The sequence below is a fragment of the Anser brachyrhynchus genome (genome assembly GCF_964034855.1).
Source record: "Anser brachyrhynchus genome assembly, chromosome: 17".
Classification (NCBI taxonomy): domain Eukaryota; kingdom Metazoa; phylum Chordata; class Aves; order Anseriformes; family Anatidae; genus Anser; species Anser brachyrhynchus.
The window spans coordinates 2,012,060-2,028,325 of NC_137710.1; the positions used below are offsets into that span (position 1 = coordinate 2,012,060).

General features: G+C 43.1%; 1 protein-coding gene across 1 annotated transcript; it reads left to right on the plus strand.

Annotated features, from left to right (window-relative positions):
* The first annotated feature begins 72 nt into the window (after positions 1-72).
* On the plus strand, positions 73-3,866 carry RPL6 (ribosomal protein L6). Its single transcript, XM_080559400.1, has 7 exons — positions 73-206; positions 809-1,012; positions 1,125-1,223; positions 1,740-1,883; positions 2,549-2,597; positions 2,939-3,123; positions 3,672-3,866. The coding sequence occupies exons 2-7, from the start codon at positions 809-811 to the stop codon at positions 3,822-3,824; spliced, it is 834 nt and encodes a 277-aa protein (XP_080415526.1). The 5' UTR covers positions 73-206; the 3' UTR covers positions 3,825-3,866.
* The last annotated feature ends 12,400 nt before the right edge of the window (positions 3,867-16,266 follow it).

The window sequence follows — 16,266 nt, forward strand, 5'->3', positions numbered from 1 at the left end:
GGGGCGGGCCCGGCCCGGGGGGTCTCGCCCCGGCCTTGCGCTGAGGTAACGGGGGGGAGGGAGGGGGGGGGTCCCCGTGATAGCTGACAGCGGCCCCCGTGGAACTACAAGTCCCGGCGTGCCCTGCGGCCGGCGCGGTGACGTCAGGCGCGGCGCTGGCTTTAGGAGCGGGTGCCCGGATGTAGGCCCCTTTCCCTCCCCGGAAGGTAGGATGGCGGAGCTGCGCCGCGCAGTGCCGGGCCCCGCCGGCCGCCATCCGCCGCCATCCGCCCGCGGGGCGCTGCGATGGGGCTCCGGGAGGGCTGCGGCGGGGAGCGGGGGCGGGTCGGGGGCGGATGGGCTGCGGCGGAGCGCGGGGGCCGGGCGGGGCCGCGGCCGGAGCCTCCCGGGGCCTGGCAGGGGGCCGGGACCGGGGCTTGGCTTGGGGCTGGGGGCGCTGAGCAGCGCCGAGCTGGCGGCCGGGGAGCGGCAGCGGAGCTCTGCGGTGTGGCGGGGCTCAGCAAGCCCAGAAGGGCTGCAGGGTCCCTAAGCCCAGGGTGCTTGTCGGGGACGGCAGGGTGCTGTGCGTCTGCATCCTCCCGGGCTGCCCCGTGGTGAGGTGTAGGGTCACCTCGCAGCGGTCCTGAGCGGCACGGAGGGTGGCTTTCAGCTCTGCAGCGTTCTTATTCGCAGTGTATGTAGAATCTGGCGGAGAACTGTTAGAATGGTGCAAAGGGTTAATTTGTGATTCTTTCTATTGGGTTTGGCGTCTCAAATCCAGCTCTATGCATCTTGTAATGCGTGTTTGGTGTTCTGTTTGCATCCACAGATGGCGGGTGAGAAGAAACCGGCCCAGAAGACAGGAGAGAAGAAGCCAGGCCAGGAGAAAGCGGGCAACAAGACAAGGAAGCATAAGAAGCATCATGCCAGCCGCAACCCTGTCTTGGCCCGGGGTATTGGGAAATACTCCCGGTCAGCCATGTATGCCAGGAAAGCCCTGTATAAGCGCAAGTACACTGCTCCAGAAACAAAGGTATAGTGATGGTAAACGCTGTGTTTAAGTAGTCGTGCTGTCAGACAGCTTTTCATGGTGACTTTGGTTTGAAATTTCATTTTTTTTTTTTTTACATTTTACTTGCTTACAGATAGAAAAGAAAAAGAAAGAAAAGCCTCGTGCGACTCTCAGCAAGCCAGTTGGCGGAGACAAGAATGGGGGCAGCCGTGTGGTTAAAGTCCGCAAAATGGTAAGAAAAAGCCAAGGTGCTCACGGTGTAGGGCTGTAGCACGTAACTTTTGGCTAGATGCTGTGCCCCCTGAACAGGGTCGTGCAGCGGCCTGACTGCAGCCAGCAGTAGTCTCAGCCCCCGCCGTGTATCGCTGAGCTGTGTGCAGTTACCTGCTTGGTACAAGTCCGTTGACTGTAGTTCTCTGGGGAGATGCCTGCGATTCAGAGAGCGGTTAGCGGGCAAAGGTGGGTTATTCTCTGCCAGGTGAATTGCTGGGCTGAACTGGAAGTGTGCTCAGAAATGCAGATCCCGATGCTCAGAAATAGAGAATCCACAACTTCTGTAGTTATATCGTTGTGTAGCAAACACTGTTACGGACTGTTCCTGAAGAGCTGGTTGCAGAAAAACATTCCTAGAGAGGTCGTCTTTAGAGAAAACAGTATCTCTTGTAGAAGAAAGAAAGCATTCACTACGTTTCAGATTCTATCTGGTGGAATACAGGTTGGTAGAATGTTTTTGTTCCTTTTCTTCTAGCCCAGATACTATCCAACTGAAGACGTTCCTCGCAAGCTTTTGAGTCATGGCAAAAAGCCCTTTTGCCAACACAAGAGGAAGCTGCGGGCCTCGATTACTCCAGGAACTGTTCTTATCCTTCTGACTGGTCGTCACAGGGGCAAGGTAAATGGGAACGTTCTTGTGTTCTGTGCGCGTTGGCTCACACAGCAGCTTTGCAGCACTTCTGTGCTGAAACCATTTTGACCATGTCATCTTGACCAACCAGCTGGTTTCATGGTCAGCCACCAGGTGTGAATCTGCAAACCCGATTGTGTTCTGTGCGTGCTGTCTAGATGGCTTTCTCCTGTCCTGCCTTTCAGAGAAATAGTCTTTAAACTAATCGCCTTCTACACAGAGCTAGAAGTAAGACAGGCCAATCCAGTTCTTTATACAAGATGGAGACCTGCTGCAATTTTAAAAAGCGTAGATCCATCTCATGCTAATTTGGCGCTGCAGAATAGCAGGGCTGATGCCTGTTCGTATTCCTGTTGCAATGAGACCAAAACTTTGGCTAGCTGTTAGGAAGAATTACATATTTTTTTTGAATTCATCCCATTATTGTGTGGTAACACCAGCAAAGCTGTACTCCGACAAATGTTGGTAGCTCAGGTTGTGTGGTGGCTGCTTGTCATGTGGCACAGTTGCATCCATGGCTACTTCATCAACGCGTGTACCAGCAGCATGGGCTGAGCGTGGACACGATCCCAGTTTGGCTGCAGTATTTTCCAAATGTCAGGGAAGATGTAACGCTGGGACCGGAGGACTAACGTCATCTCCTCTCTTTTCAGCGTGTCATCTTCCTGAAGCAGCTTTCTACCGGCCTGTTGCTTGTTACAGGTAAAAATAAAAAGAGGGGGGTTTAGTCCCAGTGTGTCCCTGGGGTTAGTAGTGTTTCTGAGCTGCGCGCAGATGGTTTGGCGTGTTATCTGCTCCTGTAACTATGAGGAGTCATGTTTTGTGACTTTTGGTGGGAGGTGAACGGGAGATTATGAAGCTGTAATATCTGGAAGAGATTGGGAAGCGGCCTTGACTTCTCTGGAGGCTGCAGGGAAGGGTTTTGTTGACTTGTTCAGATTTTTAGCTGTAAGCATCTCACATACCACAAAAATGCGACTTCAAAGTGGTGGCTGTTGCCAGAAAAGCTAACCTTTTATCCTCGGTCTGTCTTGTGCCTTTAGGACCCTTGGTCATCAATCGTGTCCCTCTGCGCAGAGCCCACCAGAAGTTCGTTATCGCTACTTCTACAAAGGTGGATATTTCTGGAGTGAAAATTCCCAAGCACCTCACTGATGCATACTTCAAGAAGAAGAGGCTGCGGAAGCCCAAGCACCAGGAAGGAGAGATCTTTGACACTGAAAAAGAAGTAAGGAAAACCATTGCTTGTTCTTTGCGAATGTCCTTGTTACTTAAAGCCAGGCTGGAAAGGGAGAAATTCTGTGAAACAGACAATTTCGATTTTAAGTGGCCCTCTATAAAGTAGGGTGATGCTGTTAAAATGAATTACAGCAGCATTGAGATGAACCCTTCTAAATCTGGGGGTTGTTTTCTGCTTCTACCTTAACAGAACAGCAGCAATGATTATTCTAGTTGAACATAGGTTTATGGTTTTTTTGCTTGTTTTGTTTTTGTGTATTTTTTTGTTTGGTTTTGACCGAGAAACACCTTTACTGCCATGATACTGCTAACAGCCTGCTGCTGGCTCTCATCACCTGCAGCATAAGCCAAACGGTGGCTTCAGTTCTCTCCACCACCTCCGGTTTCCTACCACCTTTCCCATATTTAGAACAAACGGAGAAAACGTTTCCTGAAAATGGCCAGAACTCAGGGTTTGCCCTGGATTTTCTCATCTCCCTGGAAGAGTCTGAAGTCATTCTGTAGTAGGATTGTAACATTATCCTTTGTACTTCCTAGAAATACGAGATAACGGAGCAACGCAAGAAAGACCAGAAGGCAGTGGATTCCCAGATCCTTGCACAAATCAAGAAGGTGCCTCAGCTCCGTGGGTACCTGCGTTCTACATTCTCTCTCTCAAACGGAGTCTATCCTCACAAATTGGTGTTCTAACTGTTCTGAAAGCACCACATTAAATTTGAGGGGAAAACGCAAGGATTTCTGGTGTCTTCATTGCATTCCATAATTGCATGTGTTGTGTAAATCTTACAAATAGTCGCTTAAAGGATAGTAAAACTACTTGTGGTAGAAAATTCTGAGGGACTATATGCAGATGACTAGAATTTCAAGTGAGTGCATATGGTTGGGGGAGTGGTGGTGCTTTGTTTCGTTTTTGTGAGGTTTGGGGCTTTTTGATTGGTTTTGCTTTTTTCTTACCCTATCTGGGACAAACAGAAGAGAATAAGCAGTTGCATTTCAAATTGCTTCGCTATAAATGAGTTGCAGAAAAAATAAACGAGTTATCTTCTGGGAATAGAGGATGTAAATGCTGGCCGACTACCCATCAGGACGTGTTCCAGAATAAACATCCAGCTCGGTGTCTGTGCAGGTGGAGTTCTCTGCATCCTTACTGCTGAAACCAGGGCTTCAGGTACCTTCTGTGAAGACCAAGGTCGTAGCAACAACCCACTGCCGGGTGACTCATTAGCATTTTAAAGTTTGTATATAGCTTTGTTGAAATGGTATTTCCGATGACCAGCTTTGATCCGTCAATCACTACATAAACCTTGGCAAATATAGCAACTTCTCAGAGGCATTTCAGGAGCTGTGCCTTGCATTTTTAAGTGGAAACACTGGGGATAGTCTAAAGTGAGTTTTGCAGGGTAACTTAGCTTTGGAATCAACAAAATTTGGAACGTATGTTCCTTCCCGAACCCCATGTTTGTTTCCTGTTTATCTGTGGGCTGTAACACCTTTAGTTGGGAAGTAAAAATCGTCGCCGCTGCAGTACCTGTGGAGATATAAGCAAAAGCGTGATTTTTAATTCTGTAGTCTGAGAAACTAGTTAAAAAGCTGTAACATTTTCAGTGAAAGGCAAGTATATCGCTATACTGGGAGACGTGGGGAGTCAACAGATTTTCCTATCTTAGAAACTAGCAGCAGAAAGAGTAGAGAAAGTTCATCCTGTCTGCTTGCTGTCTCTGTTGAGGTCAGCTGTCAGATACCTGAAAGAGGATGTTTGGGCAGTAATAGCTCTGCTCTTACAGAAACTGAGGACGTACATTATTAACAAATCTGGCATGCTTGAGCTCTTTCTTAGCCAGACTTAGGCAGGAAACCAGGCTTATATAACTGCACCATCTGTCTTCCCATTAATTCGCAGCTGAAAGTAGCCAATGGGGTCAAACTTGACAGGGAGTTGAGATTTCATCTAATTCATCGGAGCTTCATGAAAAGGGGCTAGAAAAGGGAGTAACGAGCCTTCACTGAGGCGGAAGCCTGCATCTTGTCCTTACTAGTCACGAGAGCATTGATGAGGAAGGAGGGGTCAGGCTTTATGTGCTCCAGAAGCAACGGGAGGAAAAAAAAGTCAAAACACCTGGAGAATACCTGGCTCTGGGCTCTTGCGCATGAGGGACTGTGCTCATTTTTATAGCTAAACGCTGTCTGGTCTTGCAGAGTGTGGAGGTATATAACACTAATTAATCTACCATCCTCTTGATAATGTAAAAGATTTAATGTTAGCCTGGTTCAGCAGAGGGAGCCAATGAGCAAGCTTTTGTCTGAATGCAGCACTCCTGGCTGCTGCCTGGGTGTGCGTCTCATGACGCTCTGCTAGGTTCTGCCCTGTGCTGCTCCAGGAATCCGTTTATTTTTTGCTGCCGTCAGAACTACATTTGTGATGAGTTGCATCTTTTGTTGTACGTGGTGTGGTGGGTGAGGGGTATAGTCAGAGGTTTCTTAAATTGGCGTGAGATTTTACTGCAGTGATCAGGCTGGCCTGTTTACATAAATCAGCTCTAAAAAGACTAAAAAGTGTTGCCCGCATCTCAGCGCTGGCACTAAAATAAATTTACCGGTACTACCAAAGGAAAAACAATGTTCTGAAATCTGACTTAAAGAAAAAAGTCTGTGTAGGAATACTTACATGGGTAAAGGGTAAAACAAGAAAGTAGACCTCCTTATCAATATAATTTGTAGCTCCATGCAGTACTGCAAAGTCTGCAAACCAAGATTCAGTTGCACAGTTGTGGTCTACGAGAACACTTGAGAGGTGCTGGTGCTTCCCTCCTTCCACTCTCTGGGAATGGGGAAGTTGTAGTAATAAAATAGTTCTGCTGGCTCGTCTAAGAATAGCTAGGCATTTAGATGTAATGGTATTTTCCGTAATTATGAATTACTTCGACACATTCCTCATTTGTGCATCAGACGATGTGAAATAACACTGAGAACCATTAACCTTGTTTACTGAACGGGGAGGCTGTGACTCCCGGTGTGCTGTCAGGATGTGATTTGGTAATGTAATTCAGTCGTCTCCCTAGGTCTTGGTGCAGAGGAATGGTCTCGTGCGCTGCTGCCTCCTTTGCCCCGCTACTGTCACTTGTCTGACTAGGTGGTGAGCAAGGAGCTAAACCAGCCCGAAACACAGCCCTGCGAGGGGGGAGAGGGAGGGATGAATATTTCCTTCAGGGATCTAAACCAGCACTGAGTCACAGTTGGCCCAGATGACTGTTGGTGTCAGTACAAGGGACGTGGGAGCAGGCCAGCTTCTGGAGATGCTGGTTGCAAATTTAACAATTTAACAAATTTAACAATTTAACAAATTTTGAATTGCTGGTTGCAAATTTTAACATCAAATCAAGCCTTTACAGTGCCAAGCATCTCCTCAGGCTTCATAGCAAAAAAATGGGGACAGCAAAGCCCTCATCTTTCATAAGGAAAAGTAGCCTGTGGACAGCTGTGATTTGTCTTGCTCTTAACCTCTAAAATATGTTCCCTGAGTTCTGTGAAATCCAGCATTTCTCTGAAATGCTTTGGACTGGGGGATGGAAAAGAGGAAAAATGAGGTCTGTTCAGATGGCCAACTGAGAAACACTGTGAATGTTCAGAAGGATTTTTCAATCTAGATAACACTGTCTGCTACCTGAAAAATACTTCCATCAAATAAAAGCTTTTGTGTGCGTTCTTGCTGTCCCACAGCTTTTCTCATTCTGAGCATGTAAACAGATCTGCAGTCCTGGCTAGCTGAGTCATTGCTTTTCACTGAGCATCCCCCACAGAAGAAGCTAGAGACATCCAAAGCCTCAGTCACCCAATGAAAAGTGCTGGAGATGTGCAGGTCCAAAAATAGTGACAGACTCAACCACAGCAGCACTTCATTAGCATCAAATGTGCTCTTTGCTTCAGCTGCCTAATAAAGTGATATGTAATTATAATAAAGCATCCTTGTGAGAGGAAAGACGGAGGGATACTGGCTTTCTCAGGGAATTGGTAATAAGATGTGATGCCTTATTAGCTGTGGGCACCTATTTTTACCTATTAGCTGCCTCTGTGAAATGACCTGGTGGATTGAGTCCAGGCCAGAGAGGCCCTGTCCCAGCTGCTGTGTTGGCTGGCAGTCTCGGGAGGCAGGCATTAGCTTAGCTGCTCGGACCAGGAGCCTTAGGGGAAACTGAAGCTCAGTTGCAAGACAAGGTACTCTCCAGTGCCAGGTTTGTGAAGAATGTTACCTTTTGGCGTTTCAGGTTATATATGCTTCTATTTTTACTCTTTTTAACCTTAAGAGAAGCTGCTATTGTTTTCTTGGATCCCTTTCTCTGCTGAAATATGCCCAGATATCTAGCAGTCAGTTACTGAGTTCACCTCTGCTATAGCATACCTGCAGGATGTGCCTTGTCTCCCAGGGGCAGCCGAACCTTTTTTTTTTCTCAGCGTATTTCTGCCTGATCCTTGTCTTTCCTCTCATCATAGCTCACAGAACTGTTGCCATGTGTATACCCAGCCCCACTTCTGGAAGAAGTCGTTTGGGATCTTCTCACAAGCTCAGTAAAGAATAAGGAGAACTTGGGAATGGTTTATTTGTCTTCACCACCTGGAAAAAGCTCTGCTTTAACCTCACAGACAATGTAGGCAAGATCAGCTGAGAAACCATTTGCAGACAAGAGCTGACCTAGGCAGCCTCCCTCTAGCAAGTGCAAGATAACTCCTTCCACTCTTCTACTGCTGAGTCTTATCTCATTTTAAATAATTCAAGCATTGGAAACCCCATCCAAGAGATTTTACTAACACAATTTGTTCTGGGTTCTCTGTATATTCTTTCAGTGCATTCTCTTCTTGTCTTAAAGTGAAGAGGGCTTCTTGATTTCTCCTTATTAAGAACAACAAAAAGTAGTTTTCTAACCAATGCTTAAAACTAGGCAAGCAATTATCCTGCTCAGTTCAAAACTGGACAGCAGAGTTCTGCCCTGTCTCTGGCTATGAAGGTTGTGTTCCTGACATCTCTTAAAGCTCTGTAAGGATAAGAGATGACACAATTTTCCTGTGCTGTTCAGGGCATTAAGCAGTATACCAACCTACGAATATTAGTAGCTCCTAATGCATGTAAAGTTCCCAGTAACTTATGTGAGGGTGCAGGAAAATGGGAACTACTTACCTGCTAATTTGGTTCCTACTTACCTGCTAATTTGGTTCCTCTAGTCCTCATACATTACAGCCTGCACTAGGCACTTGACAACTCATATTGTTTAAGCAATTAGAGCAATTAAATCCATATTTCTATCAGGATCTTATTCATAGTAGTTCTCAATATATTGTTTTGTATTGCTCAGGAAGCCACTAATTGAACAAAGTAAGCCAGTTCCACTGGCTGTAGTCAGCATTTGCACTGAGTCATGCAAGAGGGCTGGTCTTACCATTAAGCAACCATGAAATTTCTTACTTCTTTAGTTGTTTTTTCATAGTTTTTTTTTTTCAAATTCATTACTGTAGAGTTTAGTCTATTATGTTTGTACAAGACAGCCAGCTAAAAGATTTAGAATCTCTGGTGACGTTGTATTTCTGCATTCTTACCAATTAGCAGTGTCTAGCACTGCCTGCAGAATTTTTCTAACAGTTGTAATAAAAAACTTCTCCTACTTTACACACACTGAGCACATTGGCTTTGTGACACCCAACAGAGGTAAAAACTGCCATTATAACACTGAGAAACTGTACACAAAGGTAAAATGATTTATCCGGTCCATTGGAGCAAGCCAGTGGGATGCTGAGAACCACACCAAGCAGCACTAGAGAAGGCTTTAAAGCCTCACGAAGAAAACAGGAGACTAAACTAGCAGCAATTACATCTTCATCTATTCTGTCAGCCCTATGTGATCTGGAGGTTTTTCACTTGCTTGACGGGTGCACTTAGAACGTAGTTGTTTTTAAAATTAAGGTCTTCAGGTATAACACATGGCATCCTATTGTTCAAAAGGCTCATTTTCACATGAGGAAAAAAATGCAAAGACTAAATGTGCAAAAATAGTCCTAGGCAGAAAGTTTATGTCCTTTATATACAAGGAAGGGTGGTTATGTTTCAGAACAAGCTAGTATGAAGGCCCTAAAAAGAATAATGCACACTCAAAATGTTTCATGGGAGACGTTAGGGTAAAATCAGCATTCAAATTACTGGTGTAAATGTCCTGCTAAGCTGAAATGAAAATCTGCTTCATGGAATTTTGTAGAAGTTAGTGGGCAACAATGGCTGTTCCTTAAAATAAGCACAAAAATTAAACAAACACCTCTCTAGAATCAGAGAACCGAAACAGCAACTGTTGCTCCAACACATGGCAAAACTTCTGTACGTTGCACATTATCCACATGGTTTCCCTCTGAACTAGCACAGAAAGGGCATTGGAAATCTGGAGCTTTAAATTTGTGTGAGAGAAAAGAAGCAAACACATGCATATACTAGCAGCACACAGGATGAAAATACCGGCTTTGGTCAAAGTATTGTACACAAAAATCTGTGGTTTATCTAATCCAATACTCTGGGAAAGTACGCTTTTTAATGCTTTGTAAATAAACAGGACTTCATCAAGTCGATGCCTAGCATCATCATGTAATCATCTTCTAATGCAGGCAACCCATTAATCTCCAAACCGGCTAACAGCTTGAATCAAAAAATGAAAATAATACAAACACCATAGAAAATTATGTGGCTTGGGCTTACTTGAAATAACGGCTGATTTCCCTAGTACCTGAGAAAAGTGTCCCAGCATGAGCCTGTCACTGCAGCTGTCTCCTGGGGATTTTTAAGAATAATTGTTAGAATTTGTCATGCACAATCCATAGCCCTATGACAGCAATGGAAGAACGGAGTGATGAGCACAACACACGTAATATGGCCACCGTATTGGGTGCAAAAGGCTGAGCTGATGTCTATTTGTGAACCGATAATCTAATGACGGCAGTGATGCTGGTATAGTCCTCCAAAGAGCTGGTTGGCCCTGAAGACTGACAGATAGTGCTGCTCTCAGTTCTTCCATTGCCTGATTGCTCAGGAAGTTATTTTACTTGAAGGGTAATTAACTGTTCTTCATGGTTTATCTGCAGGCTACTTGTGATGCTCTTTTTAAACAAATGCTGCTATGTTGTTAAGCATAAAGCCAAGGGTTTATAAAACAATTTCAGAAGCGTGATTTTACCTGTCAAGACCAGAATTTTATTAACAGTTGACATTCAAATGCAGCATTAATAAACTCAACTCTACAATATTACAAAGAAACCGTCCTACCTCTAGCAGCATGAAAATATTTCCAGCCATCCTGGCCTCATCTGGGGGCCAGTCCATCACAAGTCTGTGAAATGATGATTTATTTGGCCTTTACTGGCTTATGCCATCTGTCTGTAAGGAACAGAAGGAAAAACAGGTGAGTCATAGTGAGCAGAGCAAGACTGCACCTCTCACAGAAATCAGCAACATCCCTTCACTAACAAAACCACCGTAGACATCTCTACCCTTTTTTGTTTGTCTCTCTCATATTTATACTCAGTGTAAGTTGCTCACCTGCTGTGACTTTATTGCACAATAGTTCTTACTCTTCCTTTAAAAGTAGATTATTGGCTGGAAAATACAGGAAAAGAACAAAGTCCTTCAAGAAAGAAAGGAAGGGGAGGCCGGCACTAAGGGAAGAGCACCTTTGGAATTGTGGGCACTTACAGCTGCAAAACAACACCACACAGAGAGCAAAATTGTTCTCCCCAGAGGAGAAGGCATTCGAATTTGCGCTGCATGGCTTCAGTTCTCAATTAGTGGCTTTCAATTTTAGTTTGTTTTGAATGCCTGTCACCACTGAAGAGAAAATCAGTACAGTGTATAGCATTTGCTCAGGCCAGGGATTCACTGACCTGGCTTCCTTTTCTTAGGAAGAAGGGTAGTTAGTGCTGCAATGCCTGTAAAAACCTGCTAATTAAGTCTTCACAGGATCTTGGAACTGATTAGTGAATTTCAAGTAGAAGACAATGATAATAAATGCTCAAAAGCCACCTCATTAAAACTCCTCGCTTAAAATTGAGTTTTGGCTTTTTCTTTTGTGTCCTGTTGTTTCAGACTTTCTAGTCACTGTTTTCTAACACCCTTGCAAGTTATACCTATTGTACCTCCTTAGAGGTGTGCTCATGGAAGGCAAATCATTTTTAGATGAATAAAATGTAATGAGTTTGGGAGTTTATTCTCAATATTGCTGTCCTGACACGGGCGACTGAATTGATTTTGCGACAGGGTCAGCATACATCTATCCAAAACTTACAAAGACCGAGCTCTTGCCTTTTGCAGTAAATGTCTGCCTCAGGCCTTTCTGTCTGGATGACACCTACAAAACAAGGCTTTTTTTGATGGAAACAAGCTGGCAAAATGCTTCTTCTTGTCATCATTGAGTAATTCCTCCATCATTCCCTCCTTTACTGTTTTTCCCTGCATACAAGCTACTACATGACATTCCCAAAGCTACTTTTTTCTTTTTTTCTTTCTCTTTCCTACAGATCCTTCTGCTTTCTCCCTGCCACGGGTATGAAAATTACTTTGACTAGAGAAAACAGCAAATGGACTATGAGAAACCATCTTGTCCTGTACCACGAGATCATGACCCCATCAGGCCCAATAGATACTTGTCTAATGCATTGTTGAAGCCCTCTGCTAGCAGAGATCCCACAACCTCAGAAGGTGATCCAGTCCTTTACCTTACCATACAAATGGGAACGGCTTCCTGATGTCTGCTCTATATCTCCTCAGCTGCGGTTTAAGCCCATAACTTCTTGTCCTGTCAATAGCATCTTATTTCTTCTCTCTTTGCTTCACTCTTTCACATATTACCATGTCTCCTCTCTGTCTTCTCTTATCCAGACTAAGCATACCAATCCCTTTCAGGCTTTCCCCATAGGCTTTCAAGTTGCCTGATTGCTCTCATCAAGACTTTCTCCAGCCCATCAGTGGACTTCTTGAAAAGCAGTGGCCAATTCCAAATTCAGCTCTCCAGGGCACGCTTCATGTTTTACTTTTAAGCAGTTCTGCTCTGTGTCTGTAAAACATTACAGGAAGATTTTGTTTTTGAATGAACTTTACAGCTGCTACAGAAGGACAGATAATAATAAAAAATAAGCAGTATAGACAAATTCTTGCCAGTAATAGTAGTCCCAGCTTTCCACCCACTTACCCATTCATACATTTCATTTTGCTCTATTTATTATATGTACGTTAAATTCTCAGTGTCAAAATATTCCTAACCTTACCATATGATGGATTTAGACTGAGATATATGAATGAAATTAAACCAGCCTAATATTTACAAGTTTTCCTAGATAATTTGACTCTCTGGCACTCCAAAAAGCCATGAAAACTTACCATTTATTTTACTCCTAAAGTGTTTCCTGTAAGATAGCAAGACATTTATCAACAAAAATGAAACACCCAACATGCATTTGTTTCAATTTTTTGATTAGTTCTGCTTTGTCACACAGGAAAACTAAGCAACCTTATTTGTAAAGAGTAGCTCCTGAATTGGAATAGTTAGCATTTTTGGCTAGGATAGGAAGATCATTAGGGTAGTAGAAAAATGCCAAAGCCTGGTGAAAATATTAGACAAGAGACAAACAGGATATTGATGGGATGGTAGTTAATTTAGATGTTTCTTGACCTGACCTCTACAGTTCATGGGAAATATATTTTCATTACAGAATACAAAGAACATGAGCACATTGGGCCACATATCCTTTCTCCAGACTTTAATTCTAATTACCAGTTAATTTCAGTTCAGTGAAGCACTGTTAGCATGACAAGCTGTACAAGTGCTAAGGTTTAAAAGAAAAATAAAAGGTGGCAGACCTGCCTAGTGTCTGTCAGGATTAGGCAAATTCAGGTAGGATAGGTACCTTCACAGGCAGACACAATCCTCTTTGTACTCGGGACTTTGTAGCAGTGAAGACCACCCATCCCCAGGGGAGAGCGAAAGGAAAAATGTACTTTATCTCTGTATTGTTACATTGCAAAAGCCAGAATTTCAGCTTTTAAAACATTTTTTGTTAAATATTCTGTAAAAACTCCGTCCATTTCTCAGTCAGCTAAAATAAGTGCCTGTGTGGGGGCATCCTGAAGGGGAAAGAGAACTCCTTTCTCCCAGGGATGTAAGTTTTGTAAAACACAGCTCTTGTTCAACGTGAAGTGACAAGAACTTTGCCTCGCCAGCCACACAATGAAGCTAGCCAGCCACGTGCCCAGCAGGCGCAGACCTCCCAGGGCACAGCGTCGTGGCCTGGCTGCGGGGAGCGCTCGCACCCCTTAGCACCCGCAAGTACACCCCTTGATGCTTCCACACTTGGCGATACAGCTGCTGTCCCCATGCTTCACATTTCCACCAGGCTTTGGCGATGCGAACATCCTTCTCCTCCCCCCCCGGGAAGCCTGATGGCAGGTTTGACAACAGGCTTCAATCAGCGCTGAGTGAACATTTCAGGGAGTCTCATGAATCAGACACAAACCTTGGAGATCACCGCACCCATCTCCTGCAGGAGTCGTGGACAGGGAGTTAACATCCTGTTTGCCTGTCCGTACGCAGGGGCGCTGTGACAGCACCATGATCCAGGGGTTAACGCGTCCCATTTGCTGCGTGACCTCCTGAGGATGACTTTACGTTGCAAGTCCCTTTAAAATACAAGTGTGAAGTAAAACAGTTTGTGTAGAGGAGGAAAATATACTGCATTTAAAGACAAGAGCTTTTACATGTTTAACGGATCCATTCTCATTTTTTAGCTATCAAAGATTTTAAGTTACAATATCAGCCCGTAACTCCAAGTGGAACTAATACTGATTTTGCTAAAATTAAAGCTGATGTTTCTTAAGACAAAATAGCAAAAAAATGGACATTTTAGATGTCAGCCTTGGGACAAAGGACATCTTTGAGTAACCAGGCAATGCTCCTAGAAGAAAAAACAAAAGTCTGTATGTTCTGTATTGGTAAATGAAATTCTTTCTTGTTATCAGTGAATAACTCTCAAACACAGAGGTTTGAAGGATTAATATTTCAACCAGTTTACATGGAACATTACAGAAAAATATTGAAATACAAACGTAGAAACACAAACTATTTCTTGAGACTATAATTGAAAATTAGCTTATAACACTTTTTCTTCCCAAGAGTTTTATATAAAACTTGTAAAATAAGTGGTAAATATGAATGAAACTAGAGAAACTTCTGAAGAAGGTTTATTTTGGCTTTGTGTGTATTAGCCCCACCTCTATGCAGACCACTTTCAGCATTACAATAACATTGCCAAGCAGCCCTCCTCTCCTCTACAAGAAGTAAACACTGCAGATCTTGCAGCCTACCTTGATCAAAAAAACTAACATTTTCGTAACCAGTTCTTGAAAACTGATATTAAAATCCTCAGATCACACTCAGTTTGTTTGGGATACTGACAATTTAACATTACAAACCCTGAGAAATGCTTTATAAAGAGGACCTTGTAGTAATTTGTATGAGTTATATAAAACCACCTCGTTACGTTTGTATTTTTACAATGTTAAACAGAATATTGTAGCAGATTTTTTTCACTTACTTTTTTCCTCATTTTACTGCACCAGTTTTCAGGGAGGTTGAATTTTAAAACAGTACAGAATAGCTGTATTTAAAACCTACCTATTTTTGGATATTAATAATGAGTCTTCTGAGACATTAGAGATTCAGAAATTCAGGACAACCGCAAAGGGATCTGTTCATCTTCCAGCCACTCTTCCTCACTGATGGGCAGCATTTAAATACTTCCCATCACAAAAGGCTACTTGCATTAAATTTTTGAATAAGAAAATGAGACATAGGATTACTAAGAGTAATATTAAATGCTGGCTTTCTTGTGTTCTGCATGTGAAATACCACAAACAGAATTTAAGTGTAAGCTGCTATTTCATTTACAAGCCCGATATGAGTCAACATCACACAGCTGCAGAGAAAGCCAATATGATATTGAAACACTTGACATGAGCACTGCATGGAAAACACAGAAAGTAGTAATCCGTCCAGAGCATTTTGTGCTGGAAACGCCTTATCTAAAGAACTATTGGAAGAACGACAAGAATTCCAGAATACACAGCCTACAAAGTCTAAGAGAAGTGGATCTATCAATGCGGAGACGACAGAGGAGTTGTGGTCACAGCCTTCGCACGTGAAAAAGACTGCACATATGGGGAAGGAAATAAGCTGTTCTCCGTGACTACAACTGTTGGAACAAAACCAAAAAGGTTTAAATTACAGTAGCAGAAATTCAATTAAGCATTAGGAAACTCCCTAAAAGTAACGACAATTGAACAATGGAAGAGATTGCAGTTGGACTCTGGATGGGACAAATGTCACAAACAGAGTAGTTACCGCTTGGGTCACAGCACTGGATTAGATGACCTCTAAGAAAACATTCTAGCATTTTTATTATGACTCTCTAATTTACATTTACATTTATTTCATGCCCAATTTCACCAAGGCTATGTTTGTATGTAGGTATCATGCTCATTTCCTGTATTACAACTGCCTTTTCTCATTTTGTTATTTGTTCTTCCTTGCCATCAGTCAGAGTCTTCTTCAGAGATTATTGTTAATATACCAAAATGAGAAAAATGTGAGTATTTTTTTCTTTGCAATTAAAATACATTTTTGAAGTTTGAGATTGTTTCATTTCACTGTCTAGTTTGTCCTTTCTCCTCTGTCAAATACTGACTTTTTCCATTTCAGTCCTTTCTAAGTTTTACAAGGAAACAAATGAAGAAACTATATTTTCTAACCACAGTTAGGGTGCCAAGAAGCGCCAGTATTCCTTGCATAGTGGCATTATTAGTGATGGCATTCGGGCTCTCTAAATAGCATATACGAGGCAGAGGAGCCAGGATTCCGGGTATGGAAATCTGGTTATTGCAGATCACATTAAAATAGCAACTACTTCTTGTTCACACATTTCTTAGTGCCACAATGGAAATTAAAACTAAAATGGCCATTTCTAAATGAACAGAAAGATGTATGGCAAAGCCTTAGGATGAAAAGAATTTCCACCATATATATTACAATTGTGTCAAAGTAAAATTAAACTGGAGGCCAAG

Excerpts from the sequence above, each read along its gene's own strand:
- RPL6 (XM_080559400.1), top strand. The coding sequence starts at position 809 with ATGGCGGGTGAGAAGAAACCGGCCCAGAAGACAGGAGAGAAGAAGCCA. Across the intron at positions 1,884-2,548 it reads CTGGTCGTCACAGGGGCAAG|CGTGTCATCTTCCTGAAGCA; the intron begins GTAAATGGGAAC and ends CTCTCTTTTCAG. Across the intron at positions 2,598-2,938 it reads CGGCCTGTTGCTTGTTACAG|GACCCTTGGTCATCAATCGT; the intron begins GTAAAAATAAAA and ends TTGTGCCTTTAG.